Source organism: Mustela nivalis (genome assembly GCF_964662115.1).
Source record: "Mustela nivalis genome assembly, chromosome: 11".
NCBI lineage: Eukaryota > Metazoa > Chordata > Mammalia > Carnivora > Mustelidae > Mustela > Mustela nivalis.
The window spans coordinates 887853-909889 of record NC_139030.1 but is presented as its reverse complement, the minus strand read 5'-3'; the positions used below and the strand labels follow the sequence as shown (position 1 = coordinate 909889).

At 58.3% G+C, this 22037-nt stretch overlaps 2 protein-coding genes across 15 annotated transcripts in view; one reads left to right on the top strand and one right to left on the bottom strand.

Annotated features, from left to right (window-relative positions):
- The window catches only part of LIMS2 (LIM zinc finger domain containing 2), a 38063-nt gene extending 32787 nt beyond the window's left edge, over window positions 1–5276 (top strand). For 9 of the 10 annotated variants that reach the window (XM_082690306.1, XM_082690304.1, XM_082690311.1 and 6 more), the window contains 6 exons: window positions 755–904; window positions 1559–1709; window positions 2681–2773; window positions 3320–3368; window positions 3508–3583; window positions 4186–5276. In XM_082690306.1, coding sequence (XP_082546432.1) covers window positions 755–904; window positions 1559–1709; window positions 2681–2773; window positions 3320–3368; window positions 3508–3583; window positions 4186–4333 — 667 coding nt within the window. In that variant the 3' untranslated portion in view covers window positions 4334–5276. The remainder of the gene's footprint in view (window positions 1–754; window positions 905–1558; window positions 1710–2680; window positions 2774–3319; window positions 3369–3507; window positions 3584–4185) is intronic. The other variant, XM_082690307.1, reaches the window with a different exon arrangement.
- The window catches only part of MYO7B (myosin VIIB), a 108086-nt gene continuing 90593 nt past the window's right edge, over window positions 4545–22037 (bottom strand). For 4 of the 5 annotated variants that reach the window (XM_082690298.1, XM_082690300.1, XM_082690301.1 and 1 more), the window contains 20 exons: window positions 21693–21866; window positions 20811–21038; window positions 19327–19494; window positions 16479–16596; window positions 16264–16390; window positions 15042–15208; window positions 13953–14134; window positions 12997–13127; window positions 12578–12735; window positions 12237–12390; window positions 11619–11774; window positions 10598–10703; window positions 9409–9522; window positions 9028–9115; window positions 8339–8445; window positions 7658–7843; window positions 7252–7368; window positions 6999–7082; window positions 6669–6788; window positions 4545–6298 (listed from right to left, as the gene is read on the bottom strand). In XM_082690298.1, coding sequence (XP_082546424.1) covers window positions 6197–6298; window positions 6669–6788; window positions 6999–7082; window positions 7252–7368; window positions 7658–7843; window positions 8339–8445; window positions 9028–9115; window positions 9409–9522; window positions 10598–10703; window positions 11619–11774; window positions 12237–12390; window positions 12578–12735; window positions 12997–13127; window positions 13953–14134; window positions 15042–15208; window positions 16264–16390; window positions 16479–16596; window positions 19327–19494; window positions 20811–21038; window positions 21693–21866 — 2787 coding nt within the window. In that variant the 3' untranslated portion in view covers window positions 4545–6196. The remainder of the gene's footprint in view (window positions 6299–6668; window positions 6789–6998; window positions 7083–7251; window positions 7369–7657; window positions 7844–8338; window positions 8446–9027; window positions 9116–9408; window positions 9523–10597; window positions 10704–11618; window positions 11775–12236; window positions 12391–12577; window positions 12736–12996; window positions 13128–13952; window positions 14135–15041; window positions 15209–16263; window positions 16391–16478; window positions 16597–19326; window positions 19495–20810; window positions 21039–21692; window positions 21867–22037) is intronic. The other variant, XM_082690299.1, reaches the window with a different exon arrangement.

Here is a 22037-nt window from a genome sequence, read left to right as displayed (position 1 = left end):
GGGACCCTGAATCTAAATTCCCGCCACCTTTGAGGCACAAGGAAACAGAAACCATGTTGATTTCTCTCTCAGTAGAGATCACAGCTGTTGCCCAATGCAAGGAGTAGCATCAGAAATTACTCTGAGTTCTTTACAAAAAAGACTCTGTAATGATAGTTCCTGGATTTGGGGGCCTCTGTCTGACACAGCTGTGCTTGTCTTTGGAGACAGAAAGCCTGTAGAAGTACGGGTCCCTCTTTGTCTGACAGACCCCAAAGGAAGGGGTTGTGCAGGCCAGATGGACCTGGCCCTCTGTGTTCTTCTGCTGAGCACAGCAGGGTTTTCAAGCTAACAGTCACAATTCAGTTACACACCCACGTTCAAAGATATTTGAAAATAAAATTATATCTGCAGCAAATGGCAATGAAATGTCTATTCTATTCCATACAATGTCCTAGGCTCAAAAAAAGTGGGGAGAAGAAAACTATCACATTTACTGTATCATCCAAAGTCAGCAAACACCAACATTCTGGTGTATTTTTGTTTTCTCGTGCCAGAGTCCTTTTTGGTGAGGGCACGGCTGTAGCCTTCATGGCTGCAGGATTAGATAGCTTGCCTTTCTGGACCACTGGCTGAGCCTCTTGAGGCTTATGGGTACTGTTAAAGCTGCAGGCAGGAGCCCAGGGGCCTCTTCTCCCAGGAGGTGAACCATGCTATGTGGGGAGGAGAGGGGAAGTGGGCAGTCGGCCCCTAACACTTGCCTCACTTCCCACAGGCACCTGTGCCGGCCTTGCCACAACCGGGAGAAGGCCAAGGGTCTGGGAAAGTATGTCTGTCAGCGGTGCCATCTGGTCATAGATGAGCAGCCCCTTATGTTCAAGAATGATGCCTACCACCCGGACCACTTCAGCTGCACCCACTGCGGGTACGTCCACAGTGGAGTTCCTGTGCCAGGGACAGGTGGTGAGGTGGGCGGGACCCCCACCCAGGGCAGTGAGGGGACAGGAGGGGTGGACCAGTCGGAGAGGAAGGTAAGGGGCAGACATAGAGGGCATCGCTGCAGGAAACGGCTCCCTCCGGGCCCCATTCAGGGAGCCCCTTGCATGAAATCCCGCTGGACACAGGGTGAGGGAGGGCTGGGCCCCTGGAAGCTGGGAGGAAGGAATCAAAGGCTTAGAGGGCCAGGGCAAGGATGAGGGGTTGGTGCTGGTGCTGGAGAGGGGAGGAGAAAGGAAAGAAGCTGCGGAGGACTCCCTTGTTCCTGCCCCAGACACACAGTCTGGTGCGGAGGGGCCGAGAACAGATCTGCTTCTCAGAGGGCCCGACAATGCACAACACAGACTGCCTTCTGCAAGGCTTGTGCGGGAATCTTGTGCCCTGGGGCCTGTCTGGGGCACAGGAAGTCCCTGAAGAGACCAGAGATCAAAGAGCTTCCCGCCCTGGGCACTGTTTTGGACCAGAGTGGGTCCACTCCGGAAGCTGCTCCCTGGGGCTGGAGGGGCTAGTGGGACCCACCAGTGCCAGGGTGGGCCCTGCAGCGGGACAGCGATGTCACCTGCGGCTCTGCTCTGTCTCCCAGGAAGGAGCTGACTGCAGAAGCACGAGAGCTGAAGGGCGAGCTCTACTGCCTGCCGTGCCATGACAAGATGGGTGTCCCCATCTGTGGAGCCTGTCGTCGGCCCATCGAGGGCCGTGTGGTCAACGCGCTGGGCAAGCAGTGGCACGTGGAGGTGAGTAAGTCCAGGAGGTTGGGGGGTGCCCCAGGCTCACTGTTATATGTGGAGTCTGGCCCTGCAGCCCTTCCACGCTCCCACCCCAAAGCCGTGGGACTTGCTCCCAGCAGGGACCCTCCTCCTTGATGCTGCCCCTCCTCATGCCTGGCCTACCCTGGGACACAGGAGACCTGAGTGCCCAGACCACGGTCAGGCAGCTGTGCCCACCTACTTTCCTCCCCCTCTTGGTCTTCTAGAGGATTCCAAAGGCCAAAGAGAACCTCAGGGAAAGTCTGCTCAAGACACCCTGTGGGGTTATGGTTGGCAAAACTGGCTGTGTCCGGCCGCATAGAGACATGGAAGCTGGGCACACCTGCTGGCTTAGCTCCTGGGGTGTTCTGCCTGGGTCACCTGGATCATTCACATCTACCCTGCGGGCTCTCACAGTCTTACAGAATCTAGCTGGAAGGGAGGCTTCTGTTCCCTGATGCCCTGGCTAGGTCTGTGTCCCAGTAGCTGTCTTGGGTGGCCTCTTTGGAAGGTTCTGATGCAGGCCCTGCCCTGGTGCCCAGCCCTCTGTGAGGAGGGCAAATCCCCACACACCACAGGAACTGGAAGATGCTGCTCAATGACCCGGGGCCTGCAGGGGATGCCCACGGGAGGCAGACACATGCGGTCTTTCGGGGCAGCACCCTGCGTATAACAGAGGAGCCCCCGTGGGGAGGTCCCACCACGCCCCAGGCACCTCACCAATGCCTGACAACTTGGGCGGAGTTTGGTGGCCTGGGGGGCAGCCCTGGAGAGGATGGCAATGTGTGTCACTGTGCACTGGGGAAAGAGTGGGGCCTGCTCACTCATGGGAGGTCCATGGTGATATCAATCCCACTGCCCAGTGGGGAGCCCACTGAGACACTCCATCCCATGGGCCCCTGTCTCCCAGGGTGGCTGCTCTAACCTTAAGCTGCCCTGACTTCCCCCTGTCCTCTCAGCACTTCGTCTGCGCCAAGTGTGAGAAGCCGTTCCTAGGGCACCGGCACTATGAGAAGAAGGGTCTGGCCTACTGTGAGACCCACTACAACCAGGTAGGGCCCGGGAGCAGAGGGTGGGTGGGTGGGGCCTGCGGAGGCCCAGGAGTGGACAGCAGCTGTGGGGCTGTGGGGAGCCCTCAGGGAGGTGATGCGGTGTGAGCGCCTGGAGCGCTGCATGCACCCATCTGGGCAGGAGAGGACCAGGGCAGCCCCTCCAGAGCCCATGGTGGGTGTGGAGGCTGGGCTGTGTGCTCAGTGTCATTTGAGACACGGACCCAGACCTGCCATGGGAAGTGAATGAGAGGGCTCTGTGAGGTCCTGGGCTCATGGGGGTGACCTGTGCTGCCATCCTTCTCCCTCCTGCCAGTCTGGCAGAGCTGCCCAGTGGCTGTGGTCCAGAAGTTGGGGGTACGGCCCTGGCCCAGCCTTCTCATGGACACCAGCAGGAGCAACGGGGCCACCCTGGCAGGAAGGGCCCAGGAGTCTTGGGAGGATGCCTGAGAGCAGCTGTTTGGGGTGGGATGGGGGCCAGGTGTCAGCCTTGGCCCCGAGCTGGGGCATGACTGCCTGCCACAAGTTTGACACCTGCTCTCTTCACAGCTCTTTGGGGACGTCTGCTATAACTGCAGCCATGTGATTGAGGGTGATGGTAAGGCTCCTCTGTCCCTTTGCCCCCTCCCCCCTGCACGTGCCTGCTCTCCCTCTGGCATGTTGGTCCTGCAGCTGCAGGCCCAGCTGGTCCTGGGCCAGCCTGGGCCTGCTCAGCCTGCTTGCCCCTGCCCCCACAGTGGTGTCGGCCCTCAACAAGGCATGGTGCGTGAATTGCTTCTCCTGTTCCACCTGCAACAGCAAGCTAACCCTGAAGTAAGTGGTGCCGGCCTCTGGGGAGTGCCAGGGCAGGGTTGGCGGAGTGGGACCTGCCCAGCATCGGCCTCCTCCTGGAGCCTGTCGTGGGGGCTCTGATTTGAGAGCACTTCCCCTGGTTTCTTCATCAGGCTTTCCCTGGATGTCTGCTGGGGTCAGGCCCTGGGGGTGCAGTGCCAGCAAGGGGCAACCCCAGCCTATGGAGGCAGATTGAGGGGCCCCTTGGGCAGGGTGGGAGGGGGAGCGATATGAGCCTCCAACACACCAGCAAAGACACAGGGCTCTGAGGAGGGAAGGGCATTCCAACTCAGGGAACAGCATGTTCAAAGGCAAAGGAGTCAGACCACTGGCTCCTCCATGAACCACAGGAGGTACAGAAGGGCTGGAGCTGTGAGGTGAAGGGGAGTCCAGGTTGCTGAGGACAGTAGGGAGTCATGGATGGTTCCGGAGTATCAGAATCTCCTGAGAGGGAAAGGAGGCCTGTAGGCCTGTTTCCTTGTCTACTGTGACCCCTGGCCAGAAGCTTCACCCAGGGACCTGGACTGCTGTGGGCTGAGTTGGTGGGGCTTGGGGCTCTCCTGACTGTTGGACCTCTTCCCCAGGAACAAGTTTGTGGAGTTTGACATGAAGCCTGTGTGTAAGAGATGCTATGAGAAGTTCCCACTGGAGCTGAAGAAGCGGCTGAAGAAGCTGTCGGAGCTGGCCGCCCGCAAGGCCCACCCCAAGTCCGTGGGCCTCAACTCCGCCTGAGCGGGCTCCTGCCTGCCCTCCGCCTTCATCTCCCTTCCTGCTGGTGCCCCCTTCCCTTTGCTGCCTCCAGTCCTCATCTCTGCTCCTTGTCTGTGGCCTCCCCCTGCTTCCTTCCCTCCTCCCCTCCTTCCCTCCAGTATGCTTCTCATCCCCTTCTTTCCCTCCCCCACGTCCCCTGCTCTCTTGGCTCACCACCCACTCTTTTTGCCCCTAGTCCCTCATCTCCACCTGCTCCCCAGGCTTCTCTTTTCTCTCTTGCTGTGGGCTCCTCACTTTCCTTTTATGCAGGCATGGGGCAGAGCAGGGCCCTGGAGCCTGTGACAGGCCTTAGGTCAGGTCCTGCAGGGATATGAGCGAATCAGGGCCTGGGGTCACCTGGCTGTGGGGCCCTCCTCATCCTGACCTGTCCCATTCCTGCAGGGGCACCTGGCAGCTCACATCCTTCTGTGGGAGCTGGGCCAGCCTCCACCCAGAGTGGTCCCACTGTACACACATGGCTCTGGGGAGGCCACAGCCAGGCAGCTGCTGCTCCAGCCCCGTGACCCTGGCCATGAGGATGGGGGCCTCTGGGGAACCACCTTTGACCCTTGGACACGCACACACTCAACCATGTAGGATCCTTGTGCATAAACTGCCACCGCACCCCACAAATCATCAGGGGGGATACGGACCCCCTCCCATCATCACTCAGGAGGCCTCCTTCCTGAAATCCAGTCTGGGCCACAGGCCACTATGGTCTCCCAAGCTCCTCTGTGGTCCCCGTAGCAGCTCGGGCTCCCTGTGCCCTCCTCCCCCCACAAGGGCACATGCTGATCCTCTGCAGCCGGCCAGGGGCTAGAAGGGTTGGGTGGGTGGCTTACTCCGAACCTCCAGGGACCACACTTCCTCCGTGGCCAGCACAGGACCTGGTGCTTGCATAACAAATGAAGGCTTATTTACACGACCGCTTGGCCTGTGTGGTTTCTGTCATGTGAGTGAGGAGGTAAGGCAGCCCCCGTGGGCATACTGCTTTGGGGTTGTGGAATGCTTAGAGAGATGGACACCAAATAGGACAGGTGAGAGAAATGTCCAATTAGGACCCAGCTCTTGTTGCCTTCAGGCTTTGGAGACCAGTCTAGCCGGAAACTCTCAGTCCTTGAAGCCTGGCCAGTTGAGGAAGATGGGTAGGATGGCGCCTGCCAGCACGGTGGAGATGAACCCAGACCACTAAGGCCCTGCGTCCAGCTCTGCTCCCACCTGGGTACAGGCTGGCCTTTGTGGGAAGCCAGCAGCCAAAGAGGGAGGCCTGGCTTGCACCCCCACCAGGCGCTCCCACAGCAGTTATATGCCCCAAGGCCCTGTGCGGGAAGGAGAAAGGTATGCCAAGGGGCCTGAGGGAAGAGGCAGGAGGGAGGAGGAAAGCAGACAAAGGGAGGGGGAGAGATCAATGAAGCATTCCCTGAGAATGGAGTTGTCCTCCAGGCAGCCATCAGAGGAGTCACCATGCTTTTTGCTTTCTCTGGAAGAGATCTTTTGCCCGCCAGTGCCTCCTAGGCCTCCTCCCCACCTGCCCACCCTTGTCCCCGCTTCTCTAGCACATTGCACAGTGCTTCAGGAATTTTTATTGAACATTCTAGGGGGAGTCCTTTCAAGCATCCACCCATCAGCCTGGAGGCCTGACATTCCAGGCTCCACACTTTGTCCTCCATGGTCAGCCCCTCAGGAAAGGAGGCCTGCCTGGTATGCTGAGGGTTGTGGGGGTGTGTTCTGGGGAGAGGGCAGCATGAAAAGCTGCCTGCAGAGGGCAGGCCCTGGGCCAAGAAAGGGCCTTTAGGAAGTGCCATCAAGGTAAGGGTAAGTGAGTGGACACACCAGCTCCCGGTGCTAAAGATCGGCCTGGGCTGGGGCCTGGGAGCCCTGCTGCTTGTTCATGGTGCTCAGGAGCTGCTGCACATACGAGGTCAGAAGGTCATCCATTTTGTAGCCCTGGATAGGGAAGGGTGGGGTTGGAGGCTGTGAGGGGACATGGTGGTGCCTTGCTTCTGCCTCAAGGACACACTGCTGAGAACATAGTCCTCCTCCTTCCTCAGAGCGGCCCAGGACCACAGGGAGCCCACACCAGGCCTTGCCACTGGATGACAGTCCCAGGCTTTTTCTTGCTGGTCCTCCTTCCTGGCTCTGCTGGCCCAGCCTGGCCTAGCCCACCCTGGGCACAGGAAGTCAGGCCCTCAGTGTAAGCCACTTGCCTGGTGGCAGTCTGGGACCAGGGTTGGGGAAATGTACTCCCTGGTGCCTCCATGTCCTGTGTGTCTGGGTTGGGGGAAGGGACCAGAAGGCACCCAGGGCTGGGACTCACCAGAGAGGTCTCACACAGTAAGCGGCTACCCCGGGCCAGACTCCCCAGTGCCATGTGGAAGTAGGTGCTGCCACTGCTCCAGCTGGAGATCTTGGTGAAGGGGTAGGTGGTGAGCAGTTCCTGGGGGCAGAGTGGGCAGGGTGGGTAGGACCCAGCTCCAGCCCAGGGCTCCTGGGGACCCTGAGCCTGAGCTGCTGCTCTGGGGTCCTCCAGAGTCCATGGGTCATGGGAGTGGGCATAGAAGGGCATGGGGGTACCACCTGTGCAGGGGTGTGGGACCCTGGCAGCTTCCCCAGCCCTGCTGGAGCCCTGCTGGGGCCCTGCTGCTACCTTGGTCTTGGGGTGGATAAGTAGAACTCCGTGCCGGTTGATGGCGATGAGGATGATGTCCGGGTACGAGGTCTCCGAGGTTTGCTGGGGAGGAGGGTACAGTGGTCACAGTCAGCCAAGGAGGCCAGGGGGCCACTTCCTGAGGCACACATGTGCACACATGCTCCTTCCAAACCAGCTGGCCAGGCCTGCCCCCAGCCGTATGTTTAAGGAGGAGCTCAGGCTGCTGGGGCCAGAGCTGGGTGAAGCTTACCTTTACCTCAAAGAAGGCAGATCCAAACGTGGGCCACCGGCAGATCCACTGGAGGAAGGCCACTTTGGCCTCCTCTACTGTCTTGTCCTTGTGTTTGTCATAGGCCAGAAGGATGTTCTAGGGGAGGTAAGGGCCAGTGAGGGCCTGAGCAGGCTGTGCACATAGGGTCCCCAAGGCCGCTGTCCAGAGCAGCGCCTGTGTGCTTGCAGCCAGCCTGGAGGGCACTTAGAGTCAAATGTGTCCTCTGCACACAGGGAACCGATCTCTGGGGTGCTGTGGACAGCATGGGGAAGGGGTGACAATCATAGACCCAGCCTACCCTCCATGCCCAGAAGGTGCTCATCTTGCCCAAGCAGGGCCCGGCGCCCGTGTACCCCAGGGCCTCCTCCCCAGCCCCATCAAGGACCTTTCTCCATTCCTCGGATGACATGAGGCGTGTGAGGTTCTCAGGCACAAGATCTCGCAGGATCTTGGGTATACTAGCCAGCTGGGACCGGTCGTTATTAAACTGGGCCTTGTAGATGAGGCCGGCCAGATGGATGGCATCCTCCCGCGAACACTTGTGGAACCCACGAAGGTACTTGGGCAGCTCCTGAGTGATGGACATGTTGGCTTTAGGCTGCTGCCCCAAACCTTCATGCTCAGGTGGCAGAAGAATTAGCTCTGGGGACAGCCAGGAGACAGAGTCAGCAAACGCCTAAGCCCTCAGGGAGGGTTTCTGGCAGGGGCAATGGCCATCAAGTCAGGGCATGGCTCCCTGACATCTCACCATGGAGGTGGTGGCCTGCCCTACCCTTATGTAGTTGGGACCCTCTGTCCCTCCCCCTCCCAACAATTACTCTGCAGGGGCTGGTACAGTCAGTGTCCCCAAAGGCTGCTGTCCCTCTACTCCTGGCTGTGGAGCCCTCAGGAGCTCAGCCCGCCCACCACATGGGGCCTCAAGGGCCTCCAGAAGCCCCTGGAAAGGCTAGGTGACCCAGAGCAAAGCCACAGCTGGCCTGCTGTCTCCTCTACCATCTCTCAAGGCAAGTGTGGGTAGAGTGATGGTGTGCCCAAACACCCACCAGGAGGGAGCCTGCCTGGGTACCTGGTGGTAATGAAGTATAGTGTCTGCATTTGTGTCCTTTCCTGGGATCACGCTGAGCCACAGTTTCCGCATGAAGTACACCTGGTAGGGGAGTGTCACGGGGGCCCCTGGGCAGGGCGGGCAGTGAGTGCCAAGGCTGTCCTGTGGCCCAGCAGATGCCTGGACCTGTGCTTCCCACCCCCTCTAGTGGCCAGGGCATTGCCGCCCACCTCCTGGGAGCACATGGCCTACAGCACATGCACCCCGAGGCTCCCCCCCAACCCCTGCCATCGCTGCTGTGGTTGCTCCTGACGCCTCTTCTGCTGAAAAGCCTCATCCCCTCTTCCTCCCTGACCCCTGACTCTTTCTTATCCCTCAGGAGTAGTGCAGAAGCTACCCTCTCCAGGGATCTTCTGGACCTCTCTGTGGGGGTCAGGCCCCCACAAAGCCTTCACCACCTTGCAGCCCAGCCATCTGTTCTAGGCCTGATGCCATGTCCTTCCCCTGCCCACCTGGCCCCAGCTGTAGCCATACCCAAGACCCAGGGGATTTAAGGGGGAATGAATGAATGAATGAACGAATGGGTAGGGGCCATGCAAGAAGTGCCAGGGGAACATTCTGTCCCTGGCCCCAGGAGGCAGACTGTCCTTTCCCCCAGACCCCTCCATCCCAGCCACATCCCTCCTTTGTCCCCACCCTGCTCCCCTTACCTTCTTTCTGGGGCTTGTTTTTCTTCACCCAATCAGACACTTGCCGCAAGGAGTCAAAGAAGAAGTCTCCCTCCTTCTGGCTGATGACCTGGGGTGGGTGGGGAGGAAGGGGAAGGGTAGAAGGGCTTCCAGGGGAGAGCCCACCCCAGGAGGCACTAAGGGCCTGGGTCTGGTCAGCCCATCCATGGCTGGGGAGGCTAGGCTCTGCTCAGAGCTGGCTCTCACTTGCTCCCACACTGTGCTGCTCCATAAGCCCACCTCCCTTCATCCTGACAGCCTATATGTAGTGAGGGACCTGGCCCAGTACGCAGGGGAGAACGCCACGTACATCAGATATCCACCCACCCTTCCCGCCACCCCGGCCTGGCCAGCTAAGCGCACCTTGTCTGCGATCTTGATGAAGAGGCTGCAGCCTTCCCAGGAGGCCAGCTGGAGCCTGGTGGCGATGCTCTGGCATACGTCCCGCACCCGGGTGTTGGTGCCCACCTCCAGCATCTGGGCGGAGAAGCAGTGTGTGCACGTCTCAGGACAAGGCTCAGCCTGGGACTACCACGCACAGACTGGTACTCTTCTTCTTAAGACTGGGGGGAGGGGTGCCTCAGTGGCTTACTTGCTGAGTGTCCACCTTGTGATGGCCACTCAGGTCATGATCTCAGGGTCCTGAGATTGAGCCCCATGTGGACTCTGTGCTCAGCAGGGAGTCTGCTTGACATTCTCTCTCCCTCTCCCTGTTTCTCTGCCCCACCCCTGCTCCTGTGTGCTAACACATGAGCTCTCTCTCTCTAAAATAAGTAATTAAGTCTTAAAAAAAAAAAAAGGATAAAAAAAAGAAAGATTGGCTAGACGTGCTGTAGCCTGAGAAGGAGAAGCCTTCCCTTGTAGAAAACTAACCGGATGCTTACGTTGTTCGGTCAGAAGTCACAGTTTTGGGGGCCCAGGAGGTCTGGCCTTTGGAATTTGCTTTGAGAGCCCTGTGGGACCCATAGTCTCCAAGACTGCAAAAGCCACACTGCCCTGGGAAACACTGCAAGGCAGCATGATCCTTCGCCCCTCTGCTACTTGCTGCTGCCACTTGGCTGGGGGCCTCTCTGCAGGCTGGGGCCTCATGTTTCCCTCCCACCTGTCCTTTACCATCCCCAGCAGCCAACAAGGGCTCTGCCTACAGGTGCCCCTAGTGGCAGCACCTTTGCTCCCACGCCCCAGGGCAGGGTCAGAAGCCCGTAGGGCTTGATTGACCACCCTCGTGGCTTCCTCGTGGCCACCCCCGAGGCCTAGTGTGGTGAGAAGTCCTGAGGTGCAGGACTTCTCACCACACTAGACCTGGGGGGGGGGTGGCCACTCTCTGAGCTGACCTTGAGCCCCTGAGGGTGGGGGTGGGGCACTCAGTTAACCTCTGATGGTCCAGGTAGGAGACTGAGAGGGTGAGAGGCTCCCTCTAACTCTGAAAACAGTCTCAGTCTGCTTGTTTTGGCTCTCCGTGGGTAACCATGCTGCAGAGGGGCTTTGTGGGGGTGGGGGGCTGCAGGCGAGGAGCCTGGGAGGCCAGTCCCTCAGGCGGGGCGGGGCTCACCTCGCTTGTGTCGTTGGGGAAGTAGATCTTGTGGCAGATGCGGGAGATATTCTGCTCCATGGCCTCTACCTCCACTGAGTGTGGGGGCTGTTTCCGGGGCCCCGTCCTAGAGCAGGACAGGGCTGAGCATGCTCCCCCTGCTACCCCCAGACCAGCCCAGGCCCCAGCTACCCCCTCCAAGCTAAACCTTGTGACAGACACAAACAAGTAACTCTGCACCCCCAGTGGGGGGTGTAGTACTCAGGGGCTGCCCCTGCCTGGGGAGCTCAGCACCAGGCCCAGAGCCAGCCTGGACTCACCTCCCAGGTGGCCCCCTATTCTGAGGAGGTGGCAAGGGGAAGGGGCCCCGGGCTAACCAGAGCCTCGTGGGTGGGACACTGGTGGCCAGCAAGAGTTGGGTTCTCATTCTCACATAGCAGGGGCATTAGGTGGGAGTCAAGGACTCCCTCACCTTCTCTGAGGACCTTCTCTGAGGGCACTCACCTCCCCCTCCATAATCATGGCCAACCCACACTCTTCCACAGCCGCAGGAGGCCGAGCCAGATAGGGCAGGTGGTGCGGATGAGAATCAAGGCAGAGCCAAGGGAGAATTCCCCTACAGTGGGAGGACTGGCTACAAGAATTGGCAGGGACTGGCCTCAGATCTTGGTCACTCTTGCCTGGCTGGGTGGGACGATGATGGCTTGAGGCACCAAGGTCATATTGTGGCCTCCAGGCTGTTGTTCCCTCTGTCCCTGGACAGGCAGCCATTGAGGTAGAGATACGACTAAGACCGAGTCTGCCAGCCGCCCCTACTGACCATCCAGGCCTCTCTGAGACCTTCAGAGCCTCCCTTTCCAGCCTCTGCCCAGCTTGCTGGGAGCCTGATCCTGCTTCCTTAAACAGACACCAGCTTCTGGAGAGGACACAGAATCTGGCTCCACTGACAGGTGTCCCCGCTGGACCATGAGCTCCGGAAGGGCGAGATGGGTCAGCACCCACATGCCCACACTTCTGGGGGTGTGGGAACAGGCAGGCTCACCTCAGGATCCTCTGGAGGCGGCGGCTACAGTCAGGGGCCAACAGTTTCTTCCTCCGCGTGTCGATGAACTTCTGAGTGTGGGGCAGCAGTGCCTTGCCAGGTGGGAAGAGCCCAGAGCAGAGCCACAGCAGCTGCCAGCCCCGCTCCTCGCTGTATCTGGGAGTGGCAGCACCCATCAGCCCAGAAAGGGCCCCGTTAGAGGCTCGGGCCAGCTAGGCACCTTGAGGAGATGGGGACAAGGAAGCCTGCTGCCCAGTGTCCTGATGCCTCAAAAAGGTTTTACACGCATAAAATGGGGGAGGGGTACCATTGTGCCCATTTCAGGGAGGAGTGCACTGGAGTTGAGAGAGTACATGGTGTGCCCAGAACATAGGAAAAAGGGTGTGAGAAGGTAGGGACCAGGGCAAGTCCATTTCCCTCCCTGCTCTCACCACCCCCAAGAGGTTGGCGGGACAGATGAAGGTCCCTGCCTTCCCACAGCTGCTGTCAGCACCTGAGCAGGGTGGGGAGCCCCCATGAGCTGAACACTTGGCACAAGCCCTGGAGGCTAGGGTGAAGACTGAAGGGGCCTAGGCAGGGAGCCTGGTGCCCTCTGGCCCTGCCCCATCCCCAGCAGACCTCTTGGTGTTGTGTGTCAGCTGCTTCAGGATCTGGCAGTAGACCTCATCCTGCAGGGCTGAGTCCTGGAGGGCCGGCGAGAAGATCTGGTCGGTGAGCTCCACAGAGGTCCAGGCCTGTCGTGAAGGATAGTCTCCCATGTACCTGAGGATAGGTGCTGCTGTTAAGGACAATGTGCCAGCGTGGCTGCCTGTCACCACCAGCCCTGACCCCACATGGGCTCTTGACCCGCCCCGCAAGTTGCACGCTGCCTCGGTCCTGCCCTCCATGGGGCTGGTGCCCTTCATAGGGCAGCCATGGGGCCTGCACAGAGCTGGGCCAGGCTGGCTGGGGAAGGATATCGATGAAGATCTGACAGGCGAGGTCCCGGAGCTCGGCATTGGCATGGACACGCTTGAGCAGAGGCTGCCGCAGTGGCTCAGATGAGTGGGCCCAGAGGTGGCCCCGGGTCCGGGCCAGGGGGAACATGGCCCTGCTGACTGTCTCCTTTTCTGGAGCCCTGTCCGGGGATGGAGGCTTCTGTGAGGCCCTTCTCAAGCCCTCTTTGCCCATGCTTCTCCTTCCTCTCCCCGCCCGCCTACCATGTGTGCACTGTCGGGGGAGAGACCCAGGCTTACTCACCTTGCCCTCCAGGGGAAGCTGGGAGAGGGTCAAAGGGTTCCCTTTCCCGGTGGACATAGCACCTCCCTCCACAGCCTCCCTATAACCCTCAGGGATCACAGAAGGGTTGGCAGGGCCTTCTGGGGGCCTGAGTGGGCACCTAAAAAACTCGTAGGAGAACTCCTCCAGGGTGTGTAGCTTGTCCTTGGGCTGCTCCTCAGGCAGTGGCTCTGTGGGCCACCCCTCCTGGGCTGCCAGCTTCCGCTTCTCTGGTGACATGGCCAGCAAGCTCTGTGGAGACACAGGCCCATGGGTCCCACTGCCCACACGGCTCTCCCCACGGGCTCCTTCCTGACCCGGTTGCTCCAGGACCATGGGAGGGGCTGACCAGAGGGCTGCACAGGTCCTCCCGTGTCACCTTCTGTGTGACCCATGACCAGCGACTCAATGTCTCTGACCCGTTCCTTTTCCTTAGGAGGGCTTCTCAGACCCATGAAGGTCCTCTTGCCCAGGGCACCCCTCAGGGCCACCTCTCAGGGGACTCTGCCTGCTTCGTTCCCTACCTCCCTCAGGCCCCAGCACAATGTCGCTTCCTCAGGGATGCTTTCCGGACAGTGCATGCCCCTAGCCTATCATTGGCTCCTAGAATGACCAGTGCTTCTTCTTGGTGACACTCTGTGATTGGCAGTGTGCCACATGCTCCTTGAGGGGTGAGTGGCTGTTGTGCTCAGTGCTGTCCTGCACGGGGCACACAGCTGGCACTCAGTATGCAAATCCTAAAATGCCTGTCTGTCCTGCCTCTCTGTGGGGCTGGTTTTGGGGGCCAGGATGGGTGGAGACCTGGGCCCCCTTGGGTCAGGTTTAAATGAAGCTGACAACAAGGAAGGACAGGTTTGTTCCCAGGATGTGTTGGGGTGGGAGCATCTATAAGCACTGGGCAAGGCTGGGTACAGACACTGTGTCAAGCTTCGTGGTCACCCCAGAGGGATGACAGGGCCGGCAGGGCATGCCTCCTGGCTCTCTGCAAGGTGGTGCATGGGCCCCTGAGCTAGCAACTGGGCTGTTTCCTCCTGTGCCCATGGGCACCCGGGCTGAGGACAGACAAATGTGTGTTACCAGCAGCTGTGCTGAGGGCTTGGTGACCACTGGGATGGCATAGAGGCAGGCCATGGGCACCAGCCCCGTCTTGCCCGTCCTGTCGTTCTGGCCCAAGGTCCAGTTCTCAGAAGCCAACAGCCCCTGCTTCTTTGTCAGGATCAGCAGGTCCCCCTTCTTGAAGGGCAGGAGGGTGGTGTCATCTGCAATTCCAAGTCACACACAGGGGCAGAAAAGCCACCATTTATCAAGGGCCAGGCAGAGGCCAGAGACTGTGCTAGCACTGTGGTTTGGCTCCTTCGGCAGGTGAGGAAAGCAAGAGACACGAGAGTGGTGGGCCCAAGGCCACAGCAAGGCTGAGTGGTGGCCCTATTCCCAGGCACACAGCCCCTGCAGGCAAGCTTAGGAAGCTATGGCTGCAGGCTGAGCCTCAGGGTATCTGCCCTCTGTGCTGTGAGGCCTCCTGAGCCCGTATCCTCCTCTGTGAGTAGACAATAATCCCTCCCTCTTGGGCAGTTTGGGGGGTGGAATGGGCAACAGGGATAACATTTCTTCTTGCTGTAAGACAGCACACATAGCCTCTTCTCTCTGTCCCTGTGAGTGCCCACCCCCAGGCCCCTGCAGTAACTACACTGCCTAATGCCCAGGAGTGCTCAGCTCATGCTGGAGTGCTGACCTGCAGGGACAGTGTGGCCAGCAGCTAGACCGTCCTAGTGGTCCCCCACCCCTGAGATGTGTGACCCTAGACAAGCAGCTCCCCTTCTCAGGATCCCGGTTCCTTGTCTGTAAATGGGAGACAGGGTGGCTGTGGGGATGGCATTCAAAGCTCAGGCCGGTGGCCTGGCTGTTCTCTGCAGGGGGAGGAGGGGTGCCCCTGAGCTTCCTCAACTAGCTTCACCTTGGGGGCTTTGAGACCATCTCCTTTAACCCCTCATTTTGTAGAAGGGAAGGCTTTGCCCAAAGCTGCCCCCCATGGTGCTTCATGGCCCTCTTTCCCTCTCTCTGCTCAGGTCCCTCCTGGAGTCCTGCTGCATGGCCACTGAGACAGGGGATGAGCCAGCCAACCTCCCACTGACCACACAATCTGCCCCTCCCCGCCTGGCTGGGCACCTGTGGCTTTCCTGTCCTGCAGGGCCATGGCGAACACAGACCTCTCCTTCAAGCCCTCCAGAAACATGGCTACCAGCTCAGCGATGGCCACACTGCTGGGTGACATGAATTCATACTCCTCTGCGTGCAGCGTGGAGAGTACCAGCCTCTGCCCTCCCTGGGCCTCCCTGAGGGGACAAAAGATGCTATGTGACCAACACCCTCTCCCACCCTCCCTGTCCAGCCCCTTGACAGCCTCAGAAGGGGTGGTCCTCCTGAGTTACGGACAACTTGACTGTGGGCACTGGTAGGCCAAGGTCTGAGCTTAGGTCAGCCCACCTCCCAGGCACTACTGTGTATGGTGGGCAAATGACAGCCAGAGCTCAGGGTTCCTTGGGATTCAAAGGCAGTGGGTGGTGCCGAGCCCCAGGGTGTGGGCTCAGCTCTGGGTGGGTCATGAGGTGGTTGGTGTGCAGGGCCACCACAGGGACATGGCAAAGAATGTTGGAGTTGAGAAGAGGCACCAGTCTTGGCAAGCTTGGGTGAGCTACCTCCTGTCTTAGTTAATTCCCCACCATGCCGTGAGGACAACTGCCCAGCATGGTCAGCCTGAGGAAATGGTGGCCACTGTGCAACCCCCCCCCACCCATGCAATGGTAATGATTATCATGTCATGGCACCCTGAGGTCTGCTTTAACCAAGGGGGGCTCTGGCAGGGCACAGGTGGGCCTTCCCAAAGGGCTGGGAGGCACTCTCCGAAGACAAGAGGCCTGCAGAGCTATGGCGGTGGGGGTGTCTGAGGCCCAGCCTGGCCTGCAAGGCCACTCTGCCACACACCCAGACTCCATCCCTTACATCCTCTCTCAGATGGTTCACACTTTCCACATGACCACTTCTCACCCATGAGAAGGGAAGGGGCCTGTACCTGAATGCACACCCAAAAGTTTGCAAGCTTTCGTGGCCCCTTCCAGGTCAATTTGGGTTTCAAAGTGAAACCCGAGAGAAGGATGCCTCAAGCGTAGATGTAGTACTTAATGGGGAAGTGCCAACCTGGTGGCCAGAGAGGGTAGGGTGCCAAGTTCAGCAGCCGTCACACCGTACCTGTTCATCCTCATCCCTGCATCCCACCAAGGGCCAGGCACAATATGCCTCCCTCTCTCCCTGTTCCTCCCAGAGCTCCCAAGGACTAAGGTTGAGTGCAAAGTGAGATTCCTTTTGGGACATCTTCCCTTGGGACACCCACCTGTTGGTAATCAGACTCATGACCTCTGGGAAAGAGAGTTCTAGGAGCATCTTTTCCTTCTGGTCCAGGAAGTATATCCCCTTCCAGTTAACAGCCAAGATCAGCTGAGTCTTGGGCAGTCGGGGGCCTGGCCGGGGGAGACAGAGGTGTGAAGCTTAGGTTGGCCCCACAGGGAACCCTGCCTACACCCCCTCACCTCCATCAGATCCCATTACCAGAGAGTGTGGTGACCTCAAAGAGCTGAGAGAAGAGCAGCGGCCACTGCAGGCGGGCAGCATCCACCACCTGCTCCTGCACGGCCAGCGGCTTTGCCTGCTTCTGGGTGTAACGTGCCTGTAGGGGAGGCACAGCGGGTCACTTCCATCACTCATCTCTCACTAAACCCCGGCTTCCCCTTAGCGAGCTAACAGCCCAATGCCCACGGTGCTCATTTGCTGGATCATTCTGTGGCTTCTACCTGAAGAGAGGTCCATGCCAGTGAGGGCTAGGGGGGTAAGCTCTGGGGGGCTGGGCAGGCCTTTTTACCCACCCTAGCAGGGGACCATCCATGGATGGTTTTGAGAGGGGAGGAAGCCTGGCCCCCTCTTTAGCATCAGGGGGCTAAAGGGCTGTAGATCAGGCTGCGACTCACTGCCTCATGGAAAGCTATGGAAAGGTATGAGGTGGGCTTATCCATGTGGGCTTGGGGCTGCTCCTGCCAACACGTGTGTGCCTTATGGGCCTGTGTCTTGCTCTGATAGGATGCCTATCTTGCTGTGCGTTTGTGTCCTTGGTACCTTGGTCTGTCTTCTCTGGAGTTCTTCTGCCTATCTGCGGGCCACTCTCAGGGACTTTCATCTCAACCTGCCCCCAGTCGACTTTCCTTCCTCCCTCTTTCTTGGCTTCTTCTCCACCTCCCCACCTCCTCCCCGTCTCCACTGCTCTGGGCCCATAGCTGGCTATCGTGTCCAACTGAACTTTCTTTTTACTGTTTGTTGAATAAAATGTTATTTCTCTTGTTGCCAGTTTAAAAAGTGGTTGGGAAACACTCATAGCCAGGATCCTGCAACGTAAAGTGATGCCTCCTCTCTGAGGGGTGATCTGGCAATGGGTATCACGTACCAGGAACTGTGGAAAGTTCCCACACTCTGAAATCTCCTCTCTAGGACTCTATCCTGGAGATATACTGCGGAGCATATAAAAGTTGGCATCTACTAAGGGGTTCACCTGTTGTCTTAATAGTGAAAAATGGAGAATGGCCTTACTGTTCATCGATAAGAAGCAGTAAATTATAATTCATTACTGCAGTACTATGCAGCCATTAAAAATGAACATAAAAAAAGAAGAAGAAAAGAGGAAGAAAAGAAAGAGAAAAAAAAGGGAAAAAATGAACACAAAGATTTATATTTAGTGACATGGAAATACAGCCCCATGCTATGTGATTAAGTGAAGAAACAGGCTGGAAGTTGCAATATGATACAATCCTGTGTTTATTTTTTAGAAGGTGTATGATTTATCTCTATCCAGTCACATCTCAGTTGTGTAAGCATGAGTTTGGTCTTCTATATCACAATGTTAAGAACAGTGATCTCATTGATAGGAGATTATTGGTGATTTCACTTTTCTCTGTTTATATGTTCTGATGCATTTGGTAATGTACATGTTTTAAGTGATTTAATAAAAAAAAATCTGTGTAACTATGTTCACTTTGGAAAAAAGTGGTTGAGTAACATTTCCTTGTTCTTTTACCCTCACCCCAACTCTCCCTTCCCAAATTACAAAGCCTCCTCTTACCCATGCTCATTTGGGTTCACGTGTGCCTCTGGTTCCTCCCTCCTATGAGCCCTAAAATCCCATGGTCTCTCTCCTGGGAGAGAGAAACACCCAAAATGACCAAGTGGGGTTTCTTTTCCCAAATTCCAATCACCAAGAACTGTTTCCAAGAGATGCCAATGAGCATCTTGTGGAACAAAGCTTTGTTAGTCACTATATCTGGGAAATGTTGGGTAAGACAATCAGGCTTCTCTACTGTAGGACTTCTCAGAACCTTTCACTAGTAGTTAGGCACTGTGACTCCCTAAGAGCAGGACATGGAAAGCTGCATTTTCCAAACCACAAGTGCACAGAACCCTTGTTCATGGCCCCTTTGGGGCACCCCCTTCTTGTGAGGCAGAATGGAGACTGTGTTGGTTGGCCGTCCTCACCACCTTTTTCTGAATTTGGGTGGCCCCTGCTGCCTGAATCACTCACCTGGGGTTCATCTCCCTGCCACTGGATTGTCAGCCCCTAACAAGTAGGCAGAGTGCTACTTCTTCCCTGCTCCCTGTCCTGCCCTTTCTCAGTCCATGGTGCCACGGGGATAGCTGAGGTGGGCGCAAGTATTAACCAAAGGGAAACCCCCATGCACGGCTCTCCTGCAGCAGTAGCAGCAGTGAACAGTGAGCTATGCCTGGAACATCAGGCCATGCCGCTGAGCTCAGCGCCCTGGGAGAAAGGAGGCTCTGATGGGCAGCAGGTCTGGGGATGGCTGCCCCTGTGGCAGGGGAAGGGAGGCAGAGGGACTGTGACTCAGATGGTGCATCTTTGCAATCCCCTTGGGGATGACATTCAGGGAGCAGTGGAAACCCCCACTAGTCTGGGTGTTCTTGAGGACATGGGTGTGTGCTGGTGGGGAGATGGAGGCAGGAGCCCCTGGGAGGACCATGTTCACATGGTACTGGCTGACCAAGCAGGAGCAGAGGATGGGCAGCCATCCCTGCTGTGCAGAGCCTGTGCTGAGGGCACAGGCGTGGTGTGTGGTTGGCAGCTGTGGATGCCCACTCCTGCCAAAAGCTTGAAGCCCAGACATGAGGTAGAGATGAGCACGGGGATGATGTGCCCTAACTCGCCTGAGATGTCAACTGGAAGGGAGGAGGCATAGTAGAATGGGCCTGTGATAGGGAGCTGGACTGAACGAGATTGTTTAAATCTCAAGAGATAGATCTACGCTTACTGGCAAGTCAAAATCTCCCATTCCCCAGTGGGAGACCCCCTGCCCCAAAGGAGGCTGCAGAGCCCAAGTGCCCAGGCTCTGTGAAGGCTGACCTTGGTGTGGGCAGCAGTGACGAGGCTAGCCCACTGCTCTGGTGGCTTGGTCCTGTACAGCTTGGAGGGGATGCAGCTGGGCAGCAGTTCCTGGACAGCCTCACTCCCCACCGAGGCGCCGAGCTGCACGTAGCAGTGCTGGGCCAGCAGCTGTACCAGTTCTTCCTCCTGCACAACCCGGAAACAAACATGGGGGTGAGGGGGGGCCCACCTCCTGAACGATGTCCCTGCCACATCCTAGCACAGTAGAGATGACCAGCCCTCAGACAAGAACGAGGAATGTGAGCGGCAGCCACCTGTCCTGTCACCTCTGTTAGGCTGGATATGCCCCTTCCCCAACACCCTGGAACCACAGCGTGCCCAATGGGCCCCCTCAGCTGCTGTCCTGCTGGCAGGCTGGAACTTCCCAGCAGCCTTGGCTTGAGCCCTGCAGGTCTTCTGCCCAAGGTCAAGAGGTGATCCCCCATGCCACTCTCCCAACTCTCAGGGAGACAGTGAGTGTGGAGGAGGCAGCTCTGAGGCCTGGGTGGAACCCTACTAACATTGCTGTCTGAGTAGGGTAAGGCCTTTAAATAAAGGCCTTTACTCTGTCTTCCCTAGCACTCACTTGTCAAGGGTGACAGTGGCCACCCCTGTGCAGCTTCTGCAAGGATTCATTTGGGCAGGATCCTGTGTAAGGCACCAGCCTGGCCCAGCATGGGGCAGGGCTCCCTGCTCCAGGGGCCCCGTGGGTGCCGGGCAACCCTCTTCTCTCTGGAAGACCAAAGCCTGCAGAGTTACCTAGCTGCCTGCCTCTCTGGGGCCCGTCTCCTGCCTCCCCTTGCCCACTGCCCCATTTCAGGCAGGCCTCCAGGCTTGCTGCGGCTTGCTCCAAGCCTGAGAGCCGTGTCCTGACTCAGGCCTGGGAAGTTCTACAAACACAGGTGCAGTGCTGCTCCGAGGACCAGGAGCACGACGCCCTCCCTGGATGCTTGCAACCTTCCACAGAGCTCTGGCTCCTCTCTGTGCTTTCCAGGGGTCTGAGCCTCAGGGGTGACATACTGTTCCCAGGTCTCACTGCCAGGAAGAGACACAGGTAGGACTGGAAAGTGAGCACTAGGGCTCTAAGGCCACCTTACTACTACCCCAAGAACAGCTGCCATGGTGAAGCCAGTTGGGCCTGGGGCTTCAGGGAGGTTTCCCCTGCCTGCTGCTGGAGTGTCGGACCCCAGAGGCCTGAGCAAACCTGTAGTCCAAGGGAGGAGGAAATGGGGGCCAGGCTGGGAGGGGACAGCTTCATATCCAGCAGAGGGTGCCGGGGACCCGCACTCTGAGAACATGTTCCTGGCCTTTGCCTCCTACCTCTCCCTTCTCTACATTCCTCACACCCCGTTCCATGGGGTACTCCTTGATGGCCACAGCCCCGACCTGCCCTGAAACACGGTGCTCCCCCAGGTTGTCTGATGGGTCATCTTGGGGCCCTGGGGGCAATGGGGTCCCCTCACCTTCTCAAAGCTATACTCGCCAGACCAGACCCCGTGCAGCACTTGGCGGTAGATGAGCTGGGTACTGACGGAGTCCTCCTGGGAGTCATGCCAGGGCGTGAAGAACTCCTTCCGGAAGTAGATGCGCCAGGGTGCCTGGCGCTCATTCTCGCCCCTCGCCCGGGCCAGCTGCTCACACTGGGCGACTGCATCCATCACGTGGTCGCGCCCACTGCCCAGGGACCAGAACTGAGGCCAGAGTCAGGGGCAGCAGGGGTTAGTGACTGCTGTGTGCTGGGCTCCACAGGGACATCCACCCTCAGAATGCGTGGGTGGAATGGTGTGCTCAGCTGGTCCTCTGCGAGCCTGACGGCTTTCCCCACATGATGGCATGGCCTACCTATCACTCTAAACATGCTTCCCTGTAGACCCCTCCCTAAAGAGGCAGGTTGATGTCCAAGGCCGGCATGCGGGGATTGTGACACTTGGATGGGTTGGCCAGCATGAGCGTGTCTGGCTCGGAGGCTGTGGACATGGGGGTAAGAGCGTCTGGATGGGGGCTGTGCTAGCGTGACCCTCTGATCTTGGCACAGGAGTCTGCAGCTCCCTGGAACAAGGGGGCTTTTAGTGAGATGTGTGAGTGCCTGGTCTACGTGTGGGCAGCTTAGGTGTGGCAAGGGACCTACAAGTTGTGTGTGACACTGGAGCCAAGGTGCAGCCATTGGGCTGAGTATGTGGCGGTTCGGGCAGGAGGACAGGTTACCTCTGTGTGTGTGTGTGTGTGTGTGTGTGTGTGTGTGGTATGGTGTCTGACAGGGGCAGTAGTCGCCAGGTTGGTAGGAGGGCTCGAGTTGGCCTGGGAGTATGAGGGAGGTGGGAGATGGACAGGCCACCTGGCGGTACCTTGTCATACACGGCCACCTGCAGAGAAAAGCCCAGGTAGTCACTGAGGCCCTGCTTGTGGGCAATGTGCAGGCAGACTTCCCAAGATGTCGATGCAGAGTCAACCATGACAGTCAGGCTCTCTCCAGTCACCAAGATGACATGGATCGGGATGTGCTTCTTGGACTTGACAGCCTGGGGACAGATGAAGACTCAGGCCCTCTGTCCTGGAGGCCTACCCATCATCCACCACCAAGCTGATGGACCCAGTAGGGGTGAGGGCAATATTGCCTGTGTTTGGTAGTTTTGTGCCTCTCTGGGTCGGCCTCTGTGGTCTGTGGACTGCAGGCCTGAGCTGTGGTGATG